The 24,855-nt window shown below is 49.0% G+C and overlaps 1 protein-coding gene across 3 annotated transcripts; it reads right to left on the bottom strand.

Annotated features, from left to right (window-relative positions):
- Positions 1 to 341: 341 nt before the first annotated feature.
- On the bottom strand, positions 342 to 7,188 carry LOC150067496 (apolipoprotein L3-like). Of its 3 annotated transcripts, none has more exons than XM_090328628.1 (5): positions 7,123 to 7,188; positions 6,354 to 6,482; positions 5,040 to 5,117; positions 3,789 to 3,915; positions 342 to 1,616 (listed from the first exon to the last, which is right to left on the bottom strand). In XM_090328628.1, exons 3-5 carry the CDS (start codon positions 5,101 to 5,103, stop codon positions 773 to 775), a joined length of 1,035 nt encoding a protein of 344 aa, XP_090184754.1. In that variant the 5' UTR covers positions 5,104 to 5,117; positions 6,354 to 6,482; positions 7,123 to 7,188; the 3' UTR covers positions 342 to 772. The 3 variants fall into 3 exon arrangements, with proteins under 3 accessions (XP_090184754.1, XP_090184755.1, XP_090184753.1); XM_090328629.1 differs by having other exon boundaries at positions 6,354 to 6,452; positions 7,123 to 7,137; XM_090328627.1 differs by lacking the exon at positions 7,123 to 7,188 and adding an exon at positions 6,539 to 6,681 and having other exon boundaries at positions 6,354 to 6,452.
- Between the last annotated feature and the right edge of the window lie 17,667 nt (positions 7,189 to 24,855).

Below are 24,855 nucleotides of genomic sequence, written 5' to 3'. Positions count from 1 at the left end.
TACACCTATTCTTTGAATTTGGTGATTCCCTCTCCCCCCTGAATCAATCACTGTTCAGCACAGAACCCAGGGTTTCACTAGAATTATAGTGGTCCCTCAGAGGTCCTTAGCCCCAAGAGGAATGGCCACTAACCAGCGCTCTACCCACTCTGATGTCACCACCCCTACCTCTCTCCTCCTCCTCCTCCTCCTCCTCCTCCTCCTCCTCCTCCTCCTCCTCCTCCTCCTCCTCCTTCTCTTCACCACTACCACCACCACCATCATCACTATATTGCTGTTGTTAAGAATTCATTTCCTGAACAAGACAAAGATGAGTCAATACTAGAGAAACAGGACGGGTGTGACACGAGGGAAAGACTTTATTCTTGTTTGGACATCAGTCAATAGAACCCCATCTCTTTTGCCTTATTCCAACAACCCCAGCTCTGCCTTTCTGTCCTTTCAGCTACTTAAATTACTGACCTTCTCCACAACTCCTGTGTCTATTCACAGCACCATGTGTTCTTCAATCCCAAATAAACCCTTCTTCCCCCACCGCCCCCTATGCTCTCTGAGCCTCTCTTGTCCCTGTCTCAGGCTCCAGGTTTTCTTCCACACACTTCCTACATGCACTCACTCCTTTTGCTGTGCTCAGCTCTTGAATTGTCCAACTCCTTTTCACCTCATTCCATTTACTTCCCCTCGAAAGCAATGCCTGTATTCCCCACTCCTCTGCCCTGTGCTTCCTCCCTGGCTTCTGTGCTGCTCGGGAAGGTGGCATCATCTCACCGACCTACCCTGAGGACAATTTCCTGTGGATGTTGGCAAGCAACTCCAACTTGCTCTCTAGCTCCTGGGCCACTCGGCGCAGCTCTGTGGCCAAGTCTGACTCTGCCCCCTTAGACAAATGCTCTGAATCTTGATAGAGGCTGGTCAGATCCATCCCAAGAAAGATACTTGTGGGGACTGCCCAGAAGATTCGGGCTCCTCTGGTCATCGCCAGTGCAGTGCCCCCAAAGGCTCTCTCCACATCCTCAAAGCCTCTGGCAGATCTCCAAGAGTTCATGAGACGCTTTGCCTGATGTAGTACCTGAGGGTTGGCTCTGGCCTGTTTGAAGGCACGGACATGCTTCCCCAGCTCTTTCACACACTGAGCGAACTCATCAACTGCCAATCCAACTTTCAGTGATAACGCAGCCGCCATCCCTAATAACTCATTCAATCTCCCCGTGCTTATGGACAACAGCTCCATGGCCTCACTTTTGGTGGAAGACATTCTGTTTCCATCTACAATGCTGGTGGCAGCACTGGTCACCGATGATGCTGCTCCTAAGGCAGCCCCACCTGCACACAGCCCCAGACTGATTCCTCCTGTGCAGGGGGCCAGAAGAAGGCCAGCAAGGCCCATGATTCCAGAGATGACACCAGTGGAGTCGGCCACCACGTGGGAGATGGTGCAGTCCTTGTGCACCTGGCTGACCTGATCCGCAAGGGCGCGGAGCCTCCTTATGCGCCCCTCAACCTCTCGTTTCACCTGAGGAAAGTCCTGCAAGAAGATCTTCTGATTATGCTGCTCTTTCTGGGCCATGCTTGCTGTGTCTTTCTTCAGAGCTTCCCTCAGTGACTCAGCCTCCTCCCTGCAACAGTAAACGTCATGGGATAGAGAACATTCGTCTATTTTTCTGCGAAATGGATTGTATAAGTTCTTTGCTGCACAAATCACAAAGCTTTTACTACAATGTAATTGGGATGGAACCCATATCCAATATTGTTCTTTCAAAGATGAACGTGTTTGCCAGGCACAGTGACTCACACCTGTAATCCTAGCCACTCAGGAGGCTGAGATCTGAGGATCAAGGTTCAAAGCCAGCCCAGGCACAAAAGGACCTGAGACTCTTATCTCCAATTAATCATTAGAAAGCTGTGACTCAAGGGGTAGGATGAAAGCCTTGAGATGAAGAACTCAGGGGCAGTGCCCAGGCCCAGGGGTAGGGCAGTAGCCTTGAGATGAAGAGCTGAGGGACAGCACCTAGGCTGGTCCATACTCAATAAGGGGCAGAGAATAAAAGTCAATTTAAGACGCACTGTCGTACCAAGACATGAGAAAGGGTATCAATGTATGTGAATGAATGCACCTTCTATCTGGCAAATATAATGTAACCCTTCTACTAATTACAATAAAAATATATGGAAAACAAAGGGCATTTGAGAGCTGCCTACCTCACCTCATCCATCCTTGACCACCACAGCCTCTGTCAGCGGGACGCTCTGATGTTGAATAAATTGCATAAAGTGCCTTACATCAGAGAAGATCAGGGTGTACTGAAAACTCAGTGGGTCCCAAAGCCTTCCCTGTATCCTCAGGGGCTGAGAAGGGATCTGCAGACTCCTGGGAAGTCTTGCTGCCCAGGGTAGACTGTGCTTGTCCACAGACTTGGGAGCAGAGATGCTCACATCTCTCATTCAAAATTCCCAAGTCCAAAATGCCCCCAAATAAGAACCTGCATTTTCTGAGCCGTCGGGATTGGACTCAGGCCTTGCAGATCAAATGCTCTCCCACATAAACCATGCAAGCATCCAGTTCTTTTGCCTTTTGTTTCTATTGTACGGAAGACCTTGTACAAACCTTGTTCTGCCCTGCCTGCCTGAGACCTGAACGTGCGCTGGGCCCTTTGGCTTCACTGCTGACCTCCAGCATCGCCTCCAGCCTCGTTGGCAGTGGCATGGGTGGCAGGTGTGTGCTGCCATTGCCGACCCCAAAGCTGAAATGCTCTCAGCACTGGCCCGCAGCCAGACATGGCAAATCCCATACCTCACCTCACCAGACTGTTGTAAAACAGTGTATAGAATCACCTACAGGGCCGGGAGTTTGGCCTAATGGTGGAGTGCTTGCCTAACATACACAAAGACCCAGGTTTGATTCCTTGATATCACATATATAGGCCCAGGACTGGCAAAAAAAAAAAAAAGAGAATCACCTCCAGGATGTGTGGGTAAAATATAAACAATAACTCTTTTATGAATTTCCTCTCAAGTACAGATCCTCTACCTGAGGGATTTCATGACAACCGGCATGTGTGTCAAAATCAATAAGGAAAAAATACAATCAGGGCCAGGAGTGTGGCCTAGTGGTAGAGTGCTTGTCTAGCATGCACAAAGACCTGGGTGTGATTCCTCAGTACCACATACACAGAAAAAGGCAGAAGTGGTGCTATGACTCAAATGGTAGAGCTCTAGCCTTGAGAAAACCCGAGGACAGTGCCCAGGCCCCAAGTTCAAGCCCCAGGACTGGCAAAACAAAAACAAAGAAACAATTATAAATCCAAACCATTCTGGCCCCACTGTTTCTAGGCAATGAATGCCCAGTCCTGGCAGAGTTTTGATGCTGGGGGCTCAGTGCTTTGGCATCATTTCTGACCTCCAGAGGCACTAGAGACTAAAGGCACTGAGCTCTGGGAAGGAAGATGGAAGAAGGAAGGGGGGGAGGGAGGGAGGGAGGGAGGGAGGGAGGGAGGGAGGGAGGGAGGGAGGGAGACTGCAGGGCAGACATGAGGCAGGATATGATTAAGCCCCATGATGGCTGATCTGGACTGTCATCTTGAGTGGCTTGAGATGCGCCTGGGAACCTGAGATAAAGCACAGCTGTGCTGTGCCTCGCAGCATGTTTCCAGAGGTGATTAGCTCTGGGCCAGTGAACTGAGGGGAGGCCACACTGGAGGAGCCAGACACCATGCAACAGGGGGGGGCAACAGGTGGGGGCCCGAGGAGAAGAGAAGACGGAGAAGAGGGAAGTCCTAGCTGCAGGTCACCTGGACAGTCCAGCCGCAGCCACAAACGCCTCCCAGCTTTGGTCTTCAGTCACCATGAGGCTGACATACTCTGGTCCCAGTTGGTCCACAAGAAAATCAGTGACATAGCCAGTAAAAAGTCTGGCATCTATTTGGGGAAGATAAGGAGAAGGTGAAAGGTCAGGGTAACGTTCAGGGTGTAGGACCTTCCTGTGGGCGCCATGCAGGGAACCGAGTCGGGCCCTCAGCTTCACCAGGGAAAGCCCTAATTCCGGTGATATCACCACCAGGACTCGTGTGTTTTGCGTGGCTGCGATTTCCGCCTGTGGACGCGTCCCTAGCCCCGTGGAGTGTTCATGATGTGACAGTCACCGTGCACACTGTGGAGTGCTGGCACTGTCAAGAGCATCCTCTGCAGATACGGAGGCTGTGGGATGGCGGTGGAGGGTGGGGATGGCGCTGCCTGCCCCTCAGCTCAGGTCCTGTGACCTCCCACGTCTCTCCCAGCAGACCTGGCTCCCAGTCTTCCCTGGGAGCCCATGTCAGCCCACTTCTTAAAAGAAGGAGACTGATCCTGAGGACTCCATCACCCCCAGGCCTCCCTCCAGGATCCCAGGCCCTGTGGGGAGCTTCAGGCCTAGAATCTTCCACCATTCTCTTTCCTTGGTTTCCGGGGCCGGCTTCTGGGAAGAACTGACCTGGTTCAAGGCATCTGGAGGAGGGGAGGTCCAGGGGAGAAAGCAGGACTGAGGGATCTGGGTGGATGGGTAGGTAGGTGAGGTCCTGGGAGAGGCTGCTGCCCTATGTCACCTGAACAGCTGCAGGTACAGGGAGAGAACCAACACTATGGGAGCTGGGGTATGGCTGGTCCTGGCCTAGGGACCAATGCATGTCACCTCTGATCCTCTAAACAACATGGGCAAACACCGTTCTCATGTCATAGATGAGGATTTGGGGGAAGTCACGCTGGGGGCTAGTGGCTCTGCTTCTGCCTCCTTTTGTCCCCTTTTGTCCTCCTCCCGTCCCTTCTGTCTTCTCCCCTTCTGTCCTTCACATCAGTATATCTGTCCCAGCCCCAGCCAGGGAGGCACAGGAGGAAGTGAGCCCCTCCAGGAGAGGGCCAGGAAGCCCACTGATACATGTAGACTTTGTTGTCCACTCTTGAGGCTCCTGTCCCACAGCTCTGACTCCTCTGAAGACCAACTCTGGTTGGAGCTGCCCCTCAGGTCCAGGCCTGCAGCAGGAGGCAGACAGAGAGGGGACTATGGTTACCTCCGGAGGCCCCCAGTTTCTTAGCACCAGTTGCAGTGAGTCTGAGAAGATGTCTTGCACTCATGGTTGCTTTCCAGGCTGCAGGAGGAGAGAACACAGTGTGGATGGACTGGGGCAGCTGCAGCCAAGGGGGCGGGGGGGGGGCAGGACTTTGTCACTTCCCTCCAGGATGTCAGGACCTGACCCACCCCACCCCTCTTCCTCTGTGCTGCATGGCTATAGATAGAAAGTCATCTTGGCTGGGAGTTTGGCCTAGTGGTAGAGTGCTTGCCTAGCATACACCACAACCCGGGTTGGATTCCTCAGTACTACATACATAAAAAAGAGCCGGTAGAGGTGCTGTGGCTCAAGTGATAGAGCCCTAGCCTTGAAAAGCCCAAGGACAGTGCGCAGGCCCTGAGTTCAAGTCACAGGACTGGCAAAAAAGAAAAGAAGAAAAAGACAAGAAAGTCCTCTTATTCCAGCTCCCTCTGCTCTCAGCACAGCCAAGGCAAAGGCTTCCTGTTCTCCTAGAGGCAATTCATTGGGACCCAGCCATGTAGAAAGGGCAGAATCTGCACAGAAGGAAGAGTGAAGGAATGTCTGAGAACACCCTTAGGATGGTGCTGGGCTCACTGGGAAGTGTGTCCTTTTCCACCCCCAGATGTGGTCACCTTCACATCTGGACACAGTCAATGTCCCCCATCTTCTTCCTCTATCTCCCACAAGCAAAGGTGAAGCCAAACCAGGACAAGGAACTGCCATCTGCCTACTCTGCCTCCTTCCCAGGACTCCAGGAAAGTGAGTCCCTTCCTGGGGCCTCAGTCTCCCCACAGGTTCTGGCACAGACCGGTGTTCAAAGGCAGGTTGAGTGGGAAACCTCTGGGTTCCTTGATTCTCACAAGCAAAGGTTCTTCTCCCTCAGCTCAACAGCAGCACCCTCAGCCAGCTTCAGGGTGGCCAGGCCACCAGCGCTGGTAGGTTCTGGGTGCCCTGCCCTCCTTCACCTCCTCTGGCTCCTCCATTTCCCCAAATGGTGGACTGACAACCACCAACTTCCCTCTGTGCCCCTGGCCATGTCTCAGCCAGCCTGCACCCGCTACCCTAGGGACCTCTGTGAACCACCTGAGCAGTTCCTGCTTCTTCTCTGTCTTAGAGAACATGGAGAGGGCGGAGCAGGCAGACACAGATCCAGGCTCTGCTGTTGCTACTGCTTCACTGTGGACCTGGGTGGACTGCCTAACCTCTCCGAGCTCACCTACAAAATGCGGGCAGTCATCTTCTAGAACCCATTTGAAGCGGGGGGGGGGGGGGGGACAATTATCCTTAACTTACCACAGAATCTTCCCCTGGTGAGCTTGATGGTGACTCGTGACTCGTGGTCCTTGGCTGATGTATCTAGTTGTGCCTCAGTCACAGTAACACAGACTCGGGCTATATATATACAGACACCAGAAAGGGAAACTGAAATTGAAAGTTCTGGTCAGAGAAGCTGGTAATGAATCAAACAAACAGCATACCAAATATGTGCTGAAGGTCTGACCACCCCTCCTGGAGGATTCTTTACAAAGAAATGACCTGGGACTAGACCACTGGCTTCCTGGTAAAGCTCCTGAGTGAGCACAAAGCCATAGGTTTAAACTCCCATAGAGAGAGAGAGACAGAGACAGACAGAGACAGAGACAGACAGAGAGAGAGACAGAGAGAGAGAGAGAGACAGAGACAGAGACAGAGAGAGAGACAGAGAGAGAGACAGAGACAGAGAGAGAGACAGAGACAGAGAGAGACAGAGAGAGAAAGACACAGAGAGAGAGAGACAGAGAGAGAAAGACACAGAGAGAGAGAGAGGGACAGACAGAGAGAGAGACAGAGAGGGACAGAGAGGGACAGAGAGAGGAGGGGCTCCCTAGTATCTCCTTGGTCTTTAGGAGAAAAGCTGTGCCTCAGAAAGACAATGCAGCTTTCCCTATGTGGACTGAGTTTAGATTCAGCCCAACCTCCCTGCACACGTGCCCCTCCATTCTCCCCACATCTCCCCAAGTCGTTCAGGCTCATTGCTGCCCTGTGGCTCGACGTCCTGTCCACTCAGCTTCCAGTCAACCACCTGCATGGCTTCTTCTGCCAGAATCTCCAGTTTCTGACACCTGCAAACATCATGCTGGCTTTCTGGAAGACCCCACCAGCTTCCCTCCTCCCCTGCCCTGCGTCACCAGCGTCCACTCACCCTGCTCTGCCTCCAGGCACCTGGTCAAGAGGGGACAAGGTCCACAGCACTTCCAAAACTTCTGAGACCACAGCTGGCTTCGTGGCAGAACTTTAAGCTCTGCCCCAGAAGGGAAGAGCTCCAGCTGGGGCTGGACTGCAGAGGCCGGCCGGACCCTTCTGCTGGGGCCGTCCTCCTCCTGAGATGTCCACCCTAGACACAAGGCTGCAGGGCTGTACTGTCACCTGCTCAGAGCCTGGAGGTGGGACGCTGGTGGCCTAGAAGAAGTCCCACACGGAGTTCCCAGTGGATTTCCTTCTCTACTTGATTGGAGTTTTATAACCATTTCCTAAAGATCCACATTTCTCCCTGTTTTTGTTGTGCTGACATAAAATACCATATGTGTTTGTGGAGTGTGAGCTCTGATCTTCCAGATGAGGAAACTGAGGCCAAGGTAGGGACAGATGCTGTCACCTGACAACTCAGAGGAGGAGCCGAGCCTCAAGGTTGACCTTTTGATACACTAGACTGTGGGTCCTTGCTTTAGGCTACTGTCTGGTTGTTTTTCTCCTGCAACTCCCTTCCTCCATTCTTCCCTCTGGGATCAGCATGGTTTTGTCTGCCCAGCCAAGGGGCCCTGGTGAGATGCAGATCCGGTCCATGTCCCCATGGGCCATGCTCCTGCAGGCCTGAGGCCCCTGTGCTCAGAGTGCTGAATCCCTGGGACATGCAGAGACTGTTGAGTGTCAGGGGCAACAACCCAGAACAGAGCTGCAGCCTGGACCCAACGAGGGAAGCAGGGTCCCCTCCCACAGATGCCAGCAGAGATGGTCCCCCAGGAGACCCTATGGTTTGTTCTAGAGCAGCGCAGCTTGACCTGCAATGTCACCAGTCGGCAGGACGTGCTCAGCTCCACACTGGGTCCTGACTAAAGCTTTTGGTCCATGGGCCATGTTGGTTCCCTGACTAGGGGATCCCAGTGCAATGGGAAAGCAGCCCTGAATCTGCTTTGGAAGGTTCTAGAGGAGAGCAGCAGCCCCTGGTGGGCGGTGGAGGCTCAGCATCCTTCTCCTCCTGGCCCTTCTGCTCCTGCCCTGCTTCCCCCTCTTCTTTTCTATTCCTGGCCAAGTCCCTTAGGATTGACTTTTAGGATGACAAGGTGACCAGCACTCCCCAAGGACTGCACTGCTCCCTGTGGGCACAGTCATGTGGTGAATGCGAGTCTAAGTCCCGTTTGTCTATCCCCCTCCGCTGTCAGGGCCCAGGCACCTCAGAGAAAGCCAGGCCTGTGGCTCGGGCACTCGTGAGGCTTGTCTGCATTTCACTCTGGGCTTAGGGGTGGACACCAACGTTCAGTCTTCACACTGGAAGTGAACTGGAACTAAAATTCCACTTCAAGCCTTGCACAGAATATCATATTCTGGGTGCTTCTCTGATACTGTAACACCTGCTGAGAGAGATCCCATGGATAGTATCAGCTCCTCTGAGTTGGTCAGCAAGAAAGGTGAGGTTGAGGGGGGTGCCCCAGAGCAGTTTATCTAGGTGATTGTATGGTTATCATAGCCTGGACCATGGTTCCGGTTCTGCACTGTCTGAGTGCCTCTGCTCTGCTGCATGTGCAGAGCTCAGACCTCACCAGGAGGGGAAGTTCTTTTATGAGCTATACACTTGTCCATGAGCAGAGACAGCTGGGAACCATCTGGAGTACTGCCAGGACTCACCCTTTTCTCTGCACTGACAGCCTTTCTGGGAATTGAGAGCCCGTCCGTCATCCCAGAGCTCACTGTGCGCAAGTCCAGCACGAAGGAATCCCAACCCATGTCAGCCACAGGGAGAAGTCTACGAAAAATGCAGGGGACTCTGAGACAGAAACCTCGTCTCTTCAAGGAGCCTGTTCACACCAAGTCTTTGTTCCTTTTGCCTCTAAATAAACACAGTTTTTTTTACTAGATAAAAGAAAGAAGGAAAAAGAGAAAAAGAAAGAAAGAGAAGGAAGGAAAAAAGGAAGGGAGGAAAGAAAAGCTTAGAAGGAGACCAAGGGTGACAAGGAAGGATGGATCTGGAGTGGCGTCTGTTTAACCCACGTAACCCAGGGCCGCTCTCTTTCTGTCTGTCCACCCTCCTTCCTCTCGGAGTTGGCTCATGCTGGTCATGTTTCAGGATCTCAGAATGTCACTTTGTCTTCAGATTCATGCTGCCTTCAAAGCAAGAAGCAAGAAGGACAAATAGCTCTCCTGTCATACCTATCCCGAATAGCAAAAGCTCCCTGGAGTGCAATTTCCCTTGTCTCTCATTGGTGAGGATGGGGTCACTATGTCACTGAATCCAGTTAGGAAATTCTTTCCTTAGAAAACCCAATGCTAGAGAAGAGAGTTGTGTGGGAAAATGAAGGGTTTTATTCAAAGGTCAAAGAATGGAGAAAGAAATCAATGTCTGAACCCCACAAGGGCCAAGGAGTCAGATATGGAATAGGAAATAATGAGGGGGAAACATAGGCTAAGAGAGAGGAGGAATATTCATGTTTTTTTCTGAAAAGAGACTGAGATCTTCTAGGAATATGAATATCACACCTTTTTGCTTCCTGAAGTTTTAGTGTTTCTTGCCATGGTGAGGAGGAGGAGCTGATAGTCTTGAAGGAGGAAGAGAACAAGTAGACAAGTCTAGGCCTAAGTCTTTGAATTGTAGTCCAGACAGAACATTTCTCAAATGACCAACATATCTACATGCAGAGCTGAGGAGGGTCTGACCCAAAGCAAAGGAGACAGACCACTATGAAGGCAGACGGCATGATTTCCATCCAGACTCAGTGACCCAGGGAACATGTGCAGCTGACCACGCCGTGCTTCCAGCTGAAGTGTCCTCCATGTCCCTGAAAAGTCACCTTGTTAAGTGTTGTCACATGAAACCTATGGCATATGGCAGAGGTGTCACCTGCAGTAAGTGGGTAAACTTGGGCATCTGCCAGCTCTATGAAGTCCAAGGCCAGCAATTTGTACTTCACCAAAAGTGAAGGGGGAGTCTTTAATTAGCTTCATCATTGTGTATCATTGCTGAATCTGCTTCTCAGCCTGAAAACCAAAACCATTCTAAATCTACTAACTCAGGTCTGCAGACACCTGTGTGTGTGTGTGTGTGTGTGTGTGTGTGTGTGTGTGTACACCAGTACTGGGGCTTGAACCAGGGCCTGGGCATTATTTCTTTGCTTTTTTCTCAGTGGTTGCAGTCTACCACTTGATCCACAGCTCCAGTGTCACCTGTTTCTATGGAACTGGTCATGCAGACCCTGGGGGACATAGGGAGAAAGAAGCCTCACCAAGTCCCCAGGCCAGGTTCTAGTATTGTAGTGGTTCATTGGAGTTCAGAGTCTCACAGATTCTTCTGACTTGGCTGACTTCAAACTGTAACCCTCCTATCTCAGCCTCCTGAGTGGCTAGGATTAAACGCATAAACCACTAGTGCCTAGCTTGCAGATAATTCTTCAATACCAAGTCCATGCCTCTTAAGACCTTTGGATGCAGCGATAGAGCAACACCTATAGTGCCATCTACTCAGGAGGCTGAGATGTAAAGAGCAGGCTTGAAGCCAGTCTGGACAGAAGAGTCTGTGAGATTCTTCTCTTCAGTTAACCACCAAAAAGCCAGAAGTGGAACCATGGCTCAAATGGTGCCAGACTTGAGCAAAATGTTAAGGGACAGCACAATGGTCCTGAATTCAAACTCCAGTATCAAAACACACACACACACACACACACACACACACACACACACACACACACACACACACACACACACACACAATTTAAGAACAGGCTTTGGGAACAAAGTGACACCCAAAACACAGGATCCCAGCAGAAAGAGCCAAAATAAAATTCCCCTCAAGACCTCTATCGCCAGTCTGCTGTTTCTGAGGATTTCCTTTAGGTTTTCATCTTCTAAGAAAGGGACCATGGACCCATGATCCATAGGTAGGGAACAAAGTAAACGAAGTACTTCATGTCGAGAGAAAACAGCCTGAGCAATCGAGTCCCTAACCTGGTCCTTTCAGAACTTCTGCCCCATCTCCATGGGAGCAGTAGAAGAGACTTTGTCCTCTGATGTTACCCTTTCTGGTACCCCTGTACAAGTGAAGAGCTGCCATGGACCAGACCAACCCTGAGGCAATGAGTGGCTGGGTTCTACTAATGGGTAGGGCAGTAGAGCCTTACACACCCCTGACTTCCTCTCACAAGAACCTGGGGGAGCTCCCAAGCTTCTCCCTTCCTTCTTTCATCCTTGCCCTCTTAACTCCCTTCTTCTCTCCCATTCCCTTGCCTTCTGATTCAGTGTTCTATCAGCAGGCCTGTGTAGATAACTAATTGTTGCCTGTCTCTATGGAGCCAGTCATGCAGACCCTGGGGGACACAGGGAGAAGCCTCACCAAGTCCCCAGGCCAGGTTCTACTCCAGGACAAACCACCAGAAGGCTTCCACCCTGGGTTGGAGGAGAATTCCACTGGAAGTTTCCCAATATTGGTCAGCTCATTGTCTTTCTTGTTCCTGTTGTTCCTCTGAGTCTGGTAACAACAGGAAGCCCAGAAAAGGAAGAGGGGATAATAATAATTCAAGAAACAAACACGCCCCCACACATTCCCTGGAATAAACCTTAGGTTGGGAAGACACACTGGTAGACTAGGGTCTGGGCACCAGACCTAAGAGGGCTCCAGCCTTCACAACGTGACTGTAGCATTTGGGGCTAGGATCAAGCTGGAGATCAGATGCTAGTGAAAGGGACTGCCCTATTGGCTGTGTGGAAAGAGGCAAGAAGCCAGGCACTGGGGGTTCACACCTATAATCCTAGCTGCTTAGGCGGCTGAGATCTGAGAATCACAATTCAAAGCCAGTTCATGCAGGAAAGTCTGTGAGACTCTTATCTCCAACAAGCCATCAGAAAACCAGAAGTGGCACTGTGACTCAAAGTAGTAGAGTGCTGGCCTTGAGGAAAAGGGAGCTCACCCACTGCCCAAGTTCCAGCCTCCTGACCAACTCCCTCCCCCCTAAAAAAATAAGCAAGAAAATTCCCTGCAGAAGAGACATTTATGCTAGGACTTGAAGGTCAACTAAAGGGCGAAGGACATTGGAGCATAAAACCATCCAAGAGGCCTACGAATGGCCTGTGATTGTGGAGGCCAAAGGGACACAGGAACAGAATGTGGACCTGGGCCAGCAGGGGTCAGAACAGAAAATGGTCTGTGTACAGCGCCAGTGACTCCCTGGTCACAGGTCCAAATTGTGTGCTGGAACCCCTGTCCAGGACTGCAAGAGATCTGGAAGCCTTGTTCACTGCCAGCAGCCTCAGCAGGGCCGGAAGGTGGCACTGTTGGCACAGATATCCACTGTTGGAGCTATGGCTCTGCAGCCCCAAGGGACACTCAGAAGCTGGAGCCAGCAAGACAGCTGCTTCTGACGTCAGTAGTAACAAAAGATGGGTAAAGTTTGCAGCAGGGAGGAATAAATTAATGGTCTCCAAGGCAGGAGTAGAAGAGGCATTCACTAAAAACACCCCAGAAACACTAACTCCCTAAACCATGGCAAGAATCGAAGAGGTTTTGAAACCCAATGGAGCAGGAAGACAAAGCCTGGGAAACAGTGCTATGTGCCTCTTCTGCCCATAGCCAGACAGCCAGGAAACCACAAGTTTCAGGCAGCTTTCCATCCATGCTGACTGACAGCCCACAATGCCCTATTTTGACAGGAGCAGCTCGTTTGCCTGTGGCACAGAATGGCCTAAGGGCTGTGTGGGCTCAGGTCTTACTAAGGAAGGTACCCAGTGTTCAGCCCTACACACCAGCTTAGATCATTCTCCATGCTAGGTTCCCCTCACCCTTCTCATTCCCAACTGCCTCCTACCTTCCTCCCATTCTCTTGCTGAGCCTCTGGTCTGGGCTGTAGATTTTTTTTTTTTTTTTTTTTTTGTCATGGGGCTTGAACTCTGGGCCTAGGTGCTCACATCCCTGAGCTCTTCAGCTCAAGGCTACTGCCCTACCCCTGGAGCCACAGCCTTGCTTCCCCTTTTCTACTGATTAATTGGAGATAAGAGTCTCAGGGTCTTTAGTGCCCAGGCTGGCTTTGAACCACGATCCTCAGATCTCGGCCTCCTAAGTAGCTAGGATTATAGGCGTGAGCCACCGCGCCCTGCCAGGGCCATAGATTTTTTTTTAAAGCATTGTGAGTGTCGCAGGGATGCTGACCACATTTTTCCAGCTCTTTTCTTTTCTAGGTATGTGGTGGGTTTTTCCTTCCTCAGCTTCTGGTGAGAATGTATAATGGGTTCTGGCCAATGAGCTTTGAATGTCAATAATACATTTCTGAGCCATAATATTTGATGGGATAGAGATCCTTTTCCTTTATCAAAGCAGCTAGCAGTGTCCCAGCACCCGCTGCTTCACAGTTGTGGGTCCAGAAGAGAAGAAAGCAGGAACAGAACTTCCCCCCATCCACAATAGACATGCAGCTCAAGCAAGAAGTAATTACCTCTAATTGTAAATCACAAAAATTTGGGCATGTTTGTTACCATCATATAACCTAGACTCTCTTAGCTGATCCAAGCAAAGTCCTAAAGGATCATGATTATTAACAGCAAATATCATTTATGAAGCATCTACAACCAGTTTTTGATGGATATTTTGTCATTAATCCCCATCACAGCCTATCAAGTTGGTATTATTTGCTTGTTCAGGTGTGTGTGTGTGTGTGTGTGTGTGTGTGTGTGTGTGTGTGTGTGTGTGTGTGTGTGTGTGTACTGGTCCTGGGGCTTAAGTTCAGAGCCTGAGTGCTGTCTCTAAGCAGGTTTTATTTTTTTCCTCAAGGCTAGCATTCCACCACGTCCATCTTTTTTTGTCATTAATTGGACATAAGAGTCTCTTGAACCCTTCCTGCCTGGGCTGGCTTTAAACCATAATATTCTGATCTCAGCCACCTGAGTTGCTAAAATTACAGGCATGAGCCACTGACACCTGGCTTTGTTCACTATTATTCATCTCACTGCAGAGATCAAGGGACTGAACCCCAGAGACACCAAAGGCCCCAACTATAACTGGTATGTGGTGAGATTAATATTTACATTAGAAACTTCCCTGGCTTGACAGGTTATATAAAGTAGGATTAGGCATTCCAAGAAAAACAAAGTGATCTTTTTAAATAAAAGAAATGACTCTTAAAGTATAACTTTATGGCTATTATTAAGGTGTTTGTACAGAGAGGTTACTGTTTCGTAAGTCAGGTAATGAGTACATCTCTTTTTGGACAATTCACCCCTCCCTTCACTTTCCCCCATTTTCCCCCTCCCCTGCCTGCCCACAAATTCCATTGTTCATTCTCCACTGAGTGCTTACTGAGTGCCGTGCTTGCGTTTGTTTCCCCTTCCTCCCTCCAAATTCTGCGCCCATCCTTTAGCCACTGCCCCCCAAAACAGCAAACAAAAATGCAAACACAAACAACATCCCAGGGGCTGGGAGTTTGGCCTAGTGGTAGAGTGCTTGCCTAGCATGCACGAAGACCCGGGATCGATTCCTTGGTACCACATACATAGAAAAAAGCCAGAAGTGGTGCTGAGGCTCAAGTGGTAGAACTATAGCCTTGAGAAAGTCCAAGGACAGTGCTCAGGCCCTGAGCTCAAGCCCATAACTGGCAAAAACAAAAACAAAAACAACAAAAAAAACAACAACATCCCACATTTCCATTTTCTGGAATTTGTTCTGATCAATAGTATTTTAGATGTTCAGAGGAAGTATGCCTGTGGGTTCCCCCCTAGGAGAAGAAATGATTTCTTAACTGGAGAAAAATTCGAATCTGCTTTTCACTACTGAATGTAAAAGACAATTCTGACTCACACTCTGGCTCTCTGGTGCAATGTCTGCCGATGGAATCCTCATTCATTTTCTCCTCTGATGAGGTGCTTTAGATGAGCCCTAGCAAGCATGAAAGGTTTAAGAAAAGTTCAGACAGATCATTTTGTCTGTCACTTGACAGATTGGTGAGCAAACTGGGAAACAGACTGCGTTACCCAGCTTTCCATAGTAGAATGAATGGCTTCAGCTTCCCCACTGTGCCTCAGGCGCCCGGCTGCCTCCTTCACTTCCTCCTTTCCTGTCTGCTCACCTGGGGGACAGCCCCATCCCGGCTCCCTTTTGTGCCTCCCTGCCTACCCTGAGGACCTGTCATCACCACCATGACACAAGGAAGGCCTGCAGACTTCCATTCACCAGACTTGAGCTTCCTGAGAACCGGAGTACCCTCTTCTTGTTTAAAGTCAAATATTTCTGGTTTTTTCAGTTATACAACGACACAAAGAAATCCCAAATACTCTTTACCTAGATTCACTGTATTGCACCATTTTTCAACATTGGTTAACGAGTTAAATATTTACTACAGGTTGAGAATTAACTGTTCATGATTTAAGGGCATGGTCCCCAAGCCTTGGCACTGCCAGTAGGGGTAGAGAGCAGAGTCTGATGGAAAGTTCCTTAGTCCCTTGCATGGCATGTCCAGGATGCACACAATGTGTACCTTGTTCAGACTCCCCTCCCCCTACTCTCCCTCGAATTCTCATTCTCTCCCCCACCCCTTCTCCTCACTACCCAGACCCATCTCAACAAGCCTTATTGTTCCATTTTCCCACGTGTGTGTGAAGTATTGGGACCACATCCACCCTCTCCATTCTCACTCCTCTCTCCCAACAACTCCCAGACCTTGGACAGGAACTGTTTTGCATTCTTGTCATTCCTTTTACCTAAATGTATATGAATAGTTCAGAGTTTTCACTGTGGCATTTAACACACACATATGTACTGTACTTAAATTACTTGACCCCCTCCCTCACTCTCTCTCTTTCCTTATCCCCACTACTCCCTATTATTATTCAATGGGTTTTGGCGAACTCCATCTTGCCAGCGTCATTTGTAGATGTAATGTATTTCTTTATTCTTCAATTTCTAACCTTCTCTTTTCCTTCCCCACTCTAATCTCCGCAAATGATCCCACAATCAGAAGCATACTTTACATATGCACACACACACACACACACACACACACACACACACACACACACACTGAATGCATAAGTGTATATAGCATCCCCATGAGAGGAAAAAAAAATATGAGCTTTGTCCTTCTAGACCTGGTTTCCTTCACTTAATATCATGGCTTTTAGTTTTACCCATTTCATCCTTATATACTGCTCAGTTATACTTCATTGTGTATGTATACATACCACCTTTTCTTTTTTTCCAGAGCACTTTTTCTATGTATGTGGTACCGAAGAATCAAACCCTGGTCTTTGTGCATGGTAGGCAAGCATTCTACTACTAGGTCAAACTCCCAGCCCCACCTTTTCTTGCTGCATTCATCAGTTGTAGGACATTTAGGCTTTTTCTGTGCTTGGCTGTTGTGGACAGTGCTGTAATAAGCATGATGTACAAGTGCCTCTACTGCATCCTGACTTACATTCCTTCAGATACAGCCCTCTCCAAAATTATGGTATCAATGAATCATCTGGTAGCTCTACTTTTAATTGTTTGAGAAATCTCAGAGTGACTTCCAGAGTAGTTGCACTACCTTGCATTCCTATCAATGGTAGGAATGGAATTTCTCTTTCCCTCATCTTTACTAGCATTTGTTGTTTGTGTTTTTGATGATGGCTAGTTTTGAATAAGAAAAAGACTCAATGTAGTTTTGATTTACATTTCCCTTATGACCAGGAATATGGTACATTTCATCATGTATTTATTGACCACATGTATTTCTTATTTCCGGACTTGTCTGTTGAGTCCATTTGTACCATACATGAACTGGTTGTTGATTCTTATGGTGTTTTAGCCCCTTGTATAATCTGATTATGAATCCTTGGACAGATGTGTAGCTAGCAAAGATCTTCTCCCCTTCTGTAGGCTGTCTTTTTAGCCTACTAACAATTTCCTTTGCTGTGCAGAAGCTTTTGGTTGATTCCAGCCATGTTCTCATTTGTTGAGCTATTAAAATTCTACTCGGAAAAATATGGCCTATGCTAACATGTTCTAGTGTATTCTCTCTTCTTTCCTGTAATTGTTTCCTTAGTAATTTCAAATTTTCATGTCTTCCATTAAGGTCCTTGATCAACTTTAAATTTGATATTAGTATGGGGGGAAAAGTAAGAATGTAGCTGGGTGCTTGTAGCTCAGGCCTGTAATCCTTGATAAAGGTGGCATATAGAATATTGCCATCAAAAAATCCTTGGTGTTGCCGGGCCCGGTGGCTCACCCCTGTAATCCTAGCTACTCAGGAGGCTAAATCGGAGGATCAAGGTTCAAAGCCAGCCCAGGAACAAAAGGACCTGAAACTCTTATCTCTAACCTCTAGAAAATTGGAAGTGAGACTTGGCTCCAGGGTAGGTGGTAGCCTTGAGCTGAAGAGCTCAGAGACAGCGCACAGGCCAAGTTCAAGCCCCATCACACACACACACACACACACACACACACACACACACACACACACACACACAGTCCTTGGTGTGGCCTTTCAATAGGCATATCCACTTCCTTCCATCCCACCCCCCTGACCTGCCGGCCACTGCCAGTCTAGTCTTCATTTCTATAATTTTATCATTCCATAAGGTCACATGAAGGAAAGCACCTAACTAAGGAAAGCGCATAGCTTTGAGGGATTGCCTTTTTACACTCAGCATGATTTTTTGGAGAGTTGTTCAGGCTATTTCATGCGTCAGTAGGTTTGCAGATGTTCTTGTTTGCTTAACTCAGCCCCCTTCATTTTTTACCAGTGCCTTGTACATGGCATGCAAGGTAAATACCAAAAAGGGTGGTGATTCTGCGGGCAGGAGAGTAGGTTGAGCAAATTTCTTCACTTCACCTGCCTCAGTCTTTGCACATATAATGTGGGAAAGTGGTCCTGGCCATCTTGTATGACTATTTTGGAAATTAAATGAGTCAATGCATTGTATGTGCTTCATCCATACACTGGCTTATAGTAAGAACTGAATTAACAATCATATAGTGGAATAATAACAATCTACATTTACGGAGCTGAAAGCACATTATAAAAACAAGTTATCCTTTTATGTGTCAGAACTTTCATACAATTTCCCTCCAAATAATGAGCTTCTAAGACTCTTTGGAATAGAAATTTTTTTTAAAAATCCCAGTAGAATCTATTGACAACAATGTATCCATTCATATGTAGTTACCATCTGACTCTGAGACAGAGGTGTGTCAGGTTGGGATTCGTTCCTACCGTGTTTCTCGAGTGCCTACTGTATGTATACCAGACATTGGTCTGAGTGTCAGGGACATACAACAGAAAAGAACATGGCATCCCCTTGTCCTGTCAGTAGGTAATGTTGTAAAAGAAACAACCCTAGGCTGTCCCAGGTCTGATGACAAGGTTGGTGGAGATGAGTCATGGAAAGAGAAGGGTCTACTGTCAGAAGCAGAATGGCCTTGGGAAGACGCAGACCTATTAGAATTTGTTCTCATCTTCCATGCTTGACCAAGGAAGGGTCAACCTGCAGGCAGGAGGGGAGTGGGTCAGTCTTAGGAGCCTTCTTTTCATCTCCTGTACCCTATCGGTCACTCAGCCATGTCCTAGAGTCACAGGGGGCATTGGAGCCTGGGGTTCCCAGCAGAAAGAGATGACTTGCAGGAATCAGCCTCACTGTCCTCACTTTTCCCAGGGCCTCCCTAGGTCCGGAGACTGATGGAGGAGCCAGAGCCCGGCTACAACTCCACAGCCACACTTTGCTCCTGGGGATTCTAACTGGCCCATGACCTTGGCCTCATTAGCTCAGTGCTTTCCACCTGAGCTGCCTGGATCCAGGCCAGCCAGGGAAATTAGCTCAGGCCCACAGGCCCCTGGGAGAGGTGTCAGGTAAAAATAGATCAGAGAGAGAGAGAGTAAGAGAATCCTTGTACAGGGGCCCTGTGGAGGTCATCAGCTCCATATCGTTCTAACTCTCTGAGGCGAGGATGGAGGAGGTGCCTGCCAAGGTCATGCCATCCTTCTCACACAGGAGACCTATGTGAGAATGGGGGGGGTCCCCCAACATCTAAAGCAACATTCTCCTCTCACCTGATCCTCCTGTGAGGCTGTGATCAGGGAGAGATGGAAGCCAACAATGAACAATTCAGAATCATAGGCAATGAAACCACTGCATACAGGCCATTTTTAGGATAGCTATAGCAAAGTATAAAGAATGAACCAGGCGCTGGTGGCTCACATCTGTAATCCTAGCTACTCAGGAGGCCAAGATCTGAGGATCATGGTTCAAAGGCAGCCCGGGCAGGAAAGACCGGTAAGACCCATCTCTACTAAAACTACCAAAAAAGCCAGAAGTGGAGCTGTGACTCAAGTGGTAGAGTGCTAGCCTTGAGTAAAAGAAGCTCAGGACAGCATCCAGGCCCAGAGTTCAAGCCCTAGGACTGGTAAAAAATAAAATAAAATAAAAGCAAAATAATATATATCTAGCCATGGCTGTGTCCACTAGAATGTGGCATTTCTTTTTATTCAACCATCCTGTGTGTCATCCTGATCAGAGGTGAGCACATGGTCTGAGGTGGTTGCTGTGGTCTGACTGGTCATCACCTCAGGACTGGTCAAGATAAGAAAGTCATAGCTACGCCAGGTGCTGGTGGCTCACACCTGTCATCCTAGCTACTCGGGAGGCTGAGATCTGAGAATCTCAGTTCGAAGCCAAATCTGGGCAGGAAAGTCCATGAGACTCTTACCTCCAATGAACCATGAGGAAACCAGAAGTGGCGCTGTGGCTCAAAGTGGTAGAGTGCTAGCTTTGAGGGAAAAAGCCCAGGAACATCACTCAGGCCCCGAGGTCAAGACCCACCACTGGCAAAAACAAAAAAAGAAAGTCATTGCTGCTTCAGCTCTTGTCAGAACAGGGTGTCCTGCTCTTTCTGGATCCCAGGGAGGCCGCAAGGTGACTGTAGGAGAGAATGGCCTAGAGCCAAGATAGATCCAGGATGGAGGCAGGGACGCCAGGCTTTTATCTGGCTTTTAGTTATTCTTGGACATTTGCAGGTCCCAGTGGGGAGTCAGTTTTCAGCAAAGGCAGCATCTAAATTCCTGTTATTTAACCAATTGTCAGTCTCACAGATCTATGTCCAGTGGGCAGCAAATAGCCTTGCTGTCTCTATTAACTAAGAAGCCATTCCTGAGGTTCAGACACACACACACACTCACACACACACACACACACACACACACACACACACACGCAAGCATGCAGACACAGATTCGTGTCTCATGGTATGTGTCCTTTTGTAGAGTAATTCTCAGAAAGTGTCTTCCTGTGATTTGTCTAGTTGACATTCCTTGTATGTCCCAGAGCTTCGGTGAATTTATGTTCATGGCCCATGTTCTCTGAAGCACTCGGGAAGCTGGTTTCTGAATCAAATTGAAACCTTGCAATTTCTTTGGTTTGGTTTTGCTTTATATTGTTTTGTTTGTGATATGGGTCCTGGGGCTTGAACTCAGGGCCTGGGTACTGCCCTTTAGTTCTTTTTGTTCAAGGCTAGTGCTCTATCACTTGAGGCACAGCTTCACTTCTGGCTTTACTGGTGGATCATTGGAAATCAGAGTCACATGGACTTTCCTGCCAGGACTCTCTTTGAACCATGACCCTTAGATCTCAGCCTCTGGTGGCATAAGCCACCAGTGCTTGGCATCATTTTTGTTTTGTTATGTAATGGAGCAAATGTCAAAGTAGATATGGTTGTGCTTTTCCCCTAGGCAACTGTGGATCTGTTATCTGCTGTAAAACAAACCACCCCTAAACTCAGTGGTCTAAGCCATCAGTGATTTGTACTTTCTCAGGATTTTGCAGGTGGGAATTCAGACCAGAACTCAGCTGGGAGTTCATGCAGCTGTGTTCCATGAGTGGCTGGGCTGGGTAAAGCAGGAAGGCCCAGGAATGTGGTTCTCCTGGTGGCTAGGTATTAGTGTTGATTGGCTGGACAAGGCCTCGCCATTGGGCCTCTCTTTCCACCTGTGACATCTCTTATCTGCACACGAGTCACCTGAACTTTTTTACCCATGCCCCTTGGCCTCCACAGGCAGAGGTAGACACTTCCAGGTCCGTAAGGATCAGCCTAGAAATGGCACAGAAACATTCACTGCATTTGATTGGTCAGTTTGAGGCATGTGAGCAGCCCTGCTTCAAAGAGAAGAGACGCACAACCCGTGCAGCTGACGCCTACTGTAGTCCTGGCTACTCAGGAGGCCGAGATGTAAGGATGGTGGTTCCAAGCCAATCCTGGGCAGGAAGACTCATCTCCAATTAAGCTCCAAAAGGCTGGAAGTGAAACTGTGGGTCGAGGGATCTTGAATGAAAAAGCTAAGGGGCAGTGCCTAGGCCTTAAGTTCAAGTTCAAGCCCCAGTACCGGTATAAAAAAGGAGGGTGGGGAAGACAGACACAGCCTTTCCCTAGAAGGAACAGGTTCCTGAGTGAGGGGAAACTACAGGGGACTTCTTTGCAGACTCGCCACCATATCTGCATACCATGGAGGCAGAAGCAAGGAGAAACAATTGGATCCTTCCCAGTCATAATAGCCATTATGACATCTCCCAGGGCCTGGAACAGCTTTGTCCTTCATCTTACAAAGGAAACACAGTACACCTGCAGACTTACTGAATACCTGCAGAAAACACTGGGCAGTTTCCAGAAAAGGAAACTGGGAGGCTGGGGAGCAAAGCTGAGGGAAGATTTCTTTTCCATTTTGCATACTGCCCATTTGTGTGGAGTGTATGCTTTGATGACTTGGTCAGGAACACACATTTTGGCATTTTTGTTTTGTGTTAACTGCTTTAATGAGGTCACTCAGTAATAAGAGGCAATGCCAGGACTCAAATCTAGATCTGCAGCCATAGCACCTGAACCTCATTTCCCCACATCGCCAGAGGTGATGTAAATCCACCGATTGAACCCACATCAACCCACGCAAACACAGCTGAGCCATAAAAGAAGGCGCTGGAACCCCAGGGAAGACACAGCACTCACACCTGCCTCTCTGACCCCGTGGTCTCAGCAGCCTGCTGGGAGTGAGCTGCTTCCAAAAGGGCCCTAAGTCTGTAAGATCAGAGCCTGGTGAAGACTCCTCAAAGAGATGTGCAGAGAAGGGAGAGGAATGTGGTCTCTGGGGCAAAATGACTAGGACCCAGTCAACTCACTGCAGCTGGAAGCCTTGGTGAGGACACTTGGTTTCTCTGACTATTCGTGTTTTCACTGGGAAAACACGAATAGTCAGAGAATATAATATTATGGTTGCCGTTCTTTAGGTCAGCATCATTTTGAGTCTAGAGAGTTGTCTGAAAATGAAGTTGTGGACATACTGGATGCCGAGGGATAGTGGCAAGATGGTTGGCTCTCTCTGATCTGTGGCAAAGCCCCAGGGTGAGATGGGGGCTCTATGCAGATTGTCGTGTGTGGGTAGAGGTTTCGCCCCTCTTCAGCTGTGAAATGAGTGGGCAGGGGATGTGCCCTGAGGGTCGCTCTCAACACGGCATCCTAGGACCCAGGCCCACTTTGAGGCTGTCACCTTGTGACCTTATCTGCTCCAGTCTTGTCCTCAAGAGTGAACTCAGTGAGGGCTCCAGGATGGCAGAGAAGGCCTGGGGACAGCTGGCACTGGACAGGGCTGTCTGGCACATCTGTCTCCTTTGGTCCCTTTCTCTGTAGTCAGGCCAGCCTCCTTTGGGTCTGTTTCAGGAATGTTAGTAACTGCAGGTTCTTCACAGTGAGCCTGGTTCTATAAACACACACACACCCCCCAAGCAGAAAATTTCTAGTCCAAAACAATTTCTGAACCTGGCAGGATGCTATCTACCCAGGCAGAGATGGGAGGGCAGTTGGGGCTCAAAGAAAGGTCCACAAGCTGTCTAGCCCATGGAGTCCTGACCCCAATCTCTCTCCCTCTGGGCCCGTCCTATCTCCCCTCCCTTCTAGATCTTTCCTTTTCTCTGGCTCCCAGACATTAAGGGAGGCGTGGAGTGTGGACCTTCTGTTCACTTAACCTTTTACTCTCTTTTCTCTGCACTGCCACCTTCCCAAGATCCCCATCTAGTTTTGCCCACTGGTCTGAGCAGTGCCCATATGGTCACAATAGTGAATAAACAGCTGTCCCACCTTCAAAGTGTCTCCTCCCAACACCCCCTCTTATTAGCTTGCCCATTCCACGGCAGGGAAGGCAAGACCTAAAGAAATCAAATTGTTTGCTCAGTCTCAAAATTAGGGAGCTAAAGCTGGGGACTGGTGGCTCATGCCTCTAATCCTCGTTACTCAGGACACTGAGACCTGAGTATGATGGTTGGAAGCCAGCCTGAGCAGAAAAGTCCATGAGATTCTTATATCCAATAAACTACCCCCCCCAAAAAAAAAGCCAGAAGTGGAGGTATGGCTCAAGTGGTAGAGCACTAACCTGAAGAAAAAGAAGTTAAGGGCCAGTGCCCAGACTCTGAGTGCAAACCCAAGGGCTGGCACCAAAACAAAGAAACAAAGCCAAAGGAGGACGCTGCAGACCTAGGATTGGTCTCAGAGACCCCTACTGTTTCAGGCCCTGCTTCCGGCCCCATTCCAGGAGTGAGGTGCAGGTTTTGCTCCCTCACTGAGAGGCACATGCCTCTCAGCGTCCCTGGGGTCAGACAAGGACTGGATCCTCAGGATACCCTGCCCGAAGGAACTTCCGGTATGGCTGGAAACAATATGAGTCAGGGAAGCTGGGCAGTTGCATTGACTCCATAACCACCAGTGGCCTGGCACATGTGGCAAGCCCCCCTGTGGGGATCCCACATGGAGGCAGGGACTAACGGCTGGGGTGCCCTCGGGATCTTGCTTTCTGGTTCTAGCAGGATGTAGGCTACTGTTTTCCAGAAATATGTCTCAACACACAAGCCTCTGCATTGTTTCACAGCATGGGATGGACCCTGGTCTGGATCTCAATACACAATCTCCTCCTCACCTCTGACCCAACCACCGAGAAAATAAAACATAATGCAGGGCCTCCAGGGTCAGGGGAGCAGGGCCATGGCACCTGGTCCCCAGAAAGTAGTGTCTAGGCCTCTCTTCTCTTCCTTCCTTCATCTCTTTTTTTGCCCAGCATCTATTCCAGACTTGATCTCTTTGGAGACAAGGGGGACAAGCACACGAGCATGGTGATTAAACCTGCACAGGTAGGAAATCTTCCTCTAGAAGACGAACAGCCTGCGTATGAATTAGAAATGGCACATTTTGTTACTGCACAGAACCAGTTAACAACTATTAGTCCAACACTGGCCCTGTACTCCAGGTACACCTGACTACAGTGAGGTAGCCACAGTGATCAAGGGACTTACGGGACCTTGTCTGAGCTGTGTGATCTGATCGAATCCCTTAACTTCTCTAAGCCTCAAATTCCTCCTCTGTAAAATGGGGTGGGGACAATGATTTTCCTTTAATCTCCTCTTCAGCATTGCTAATAAAACCAAGCAATATTAAAACGAACACACTGAAATCGAGCTGTGTAGACTCTACAGCTGTCTGTAGTTACACGTGCCTGGTCTATGATGCACCCTACTTTCCAAGCTAATCATCCTTTGTGCCCTGTCAGCCCCGGTGTGCTCCCTG

The sequence above is a fragment of the Megascapheus bottae genome, chromosome 2, assembly GCF_031878675.1.
Source record: "Megascapheus bottae isolate mThoBot1 chromosome 2, mThoBot2.hap1, whole genome shotgun sequence".
In the NCBI taxonomy this organism is placed as follows: domain Eukaryota; kingdom Metazoa; phylum Chordata; class Mammalia; order Rodentia; family Geomyidae; genus Megascapheus; species Megascapheus bottae.
This window is presented reverse-complemented; position numbering and strand designations above follow the sequence as displayed.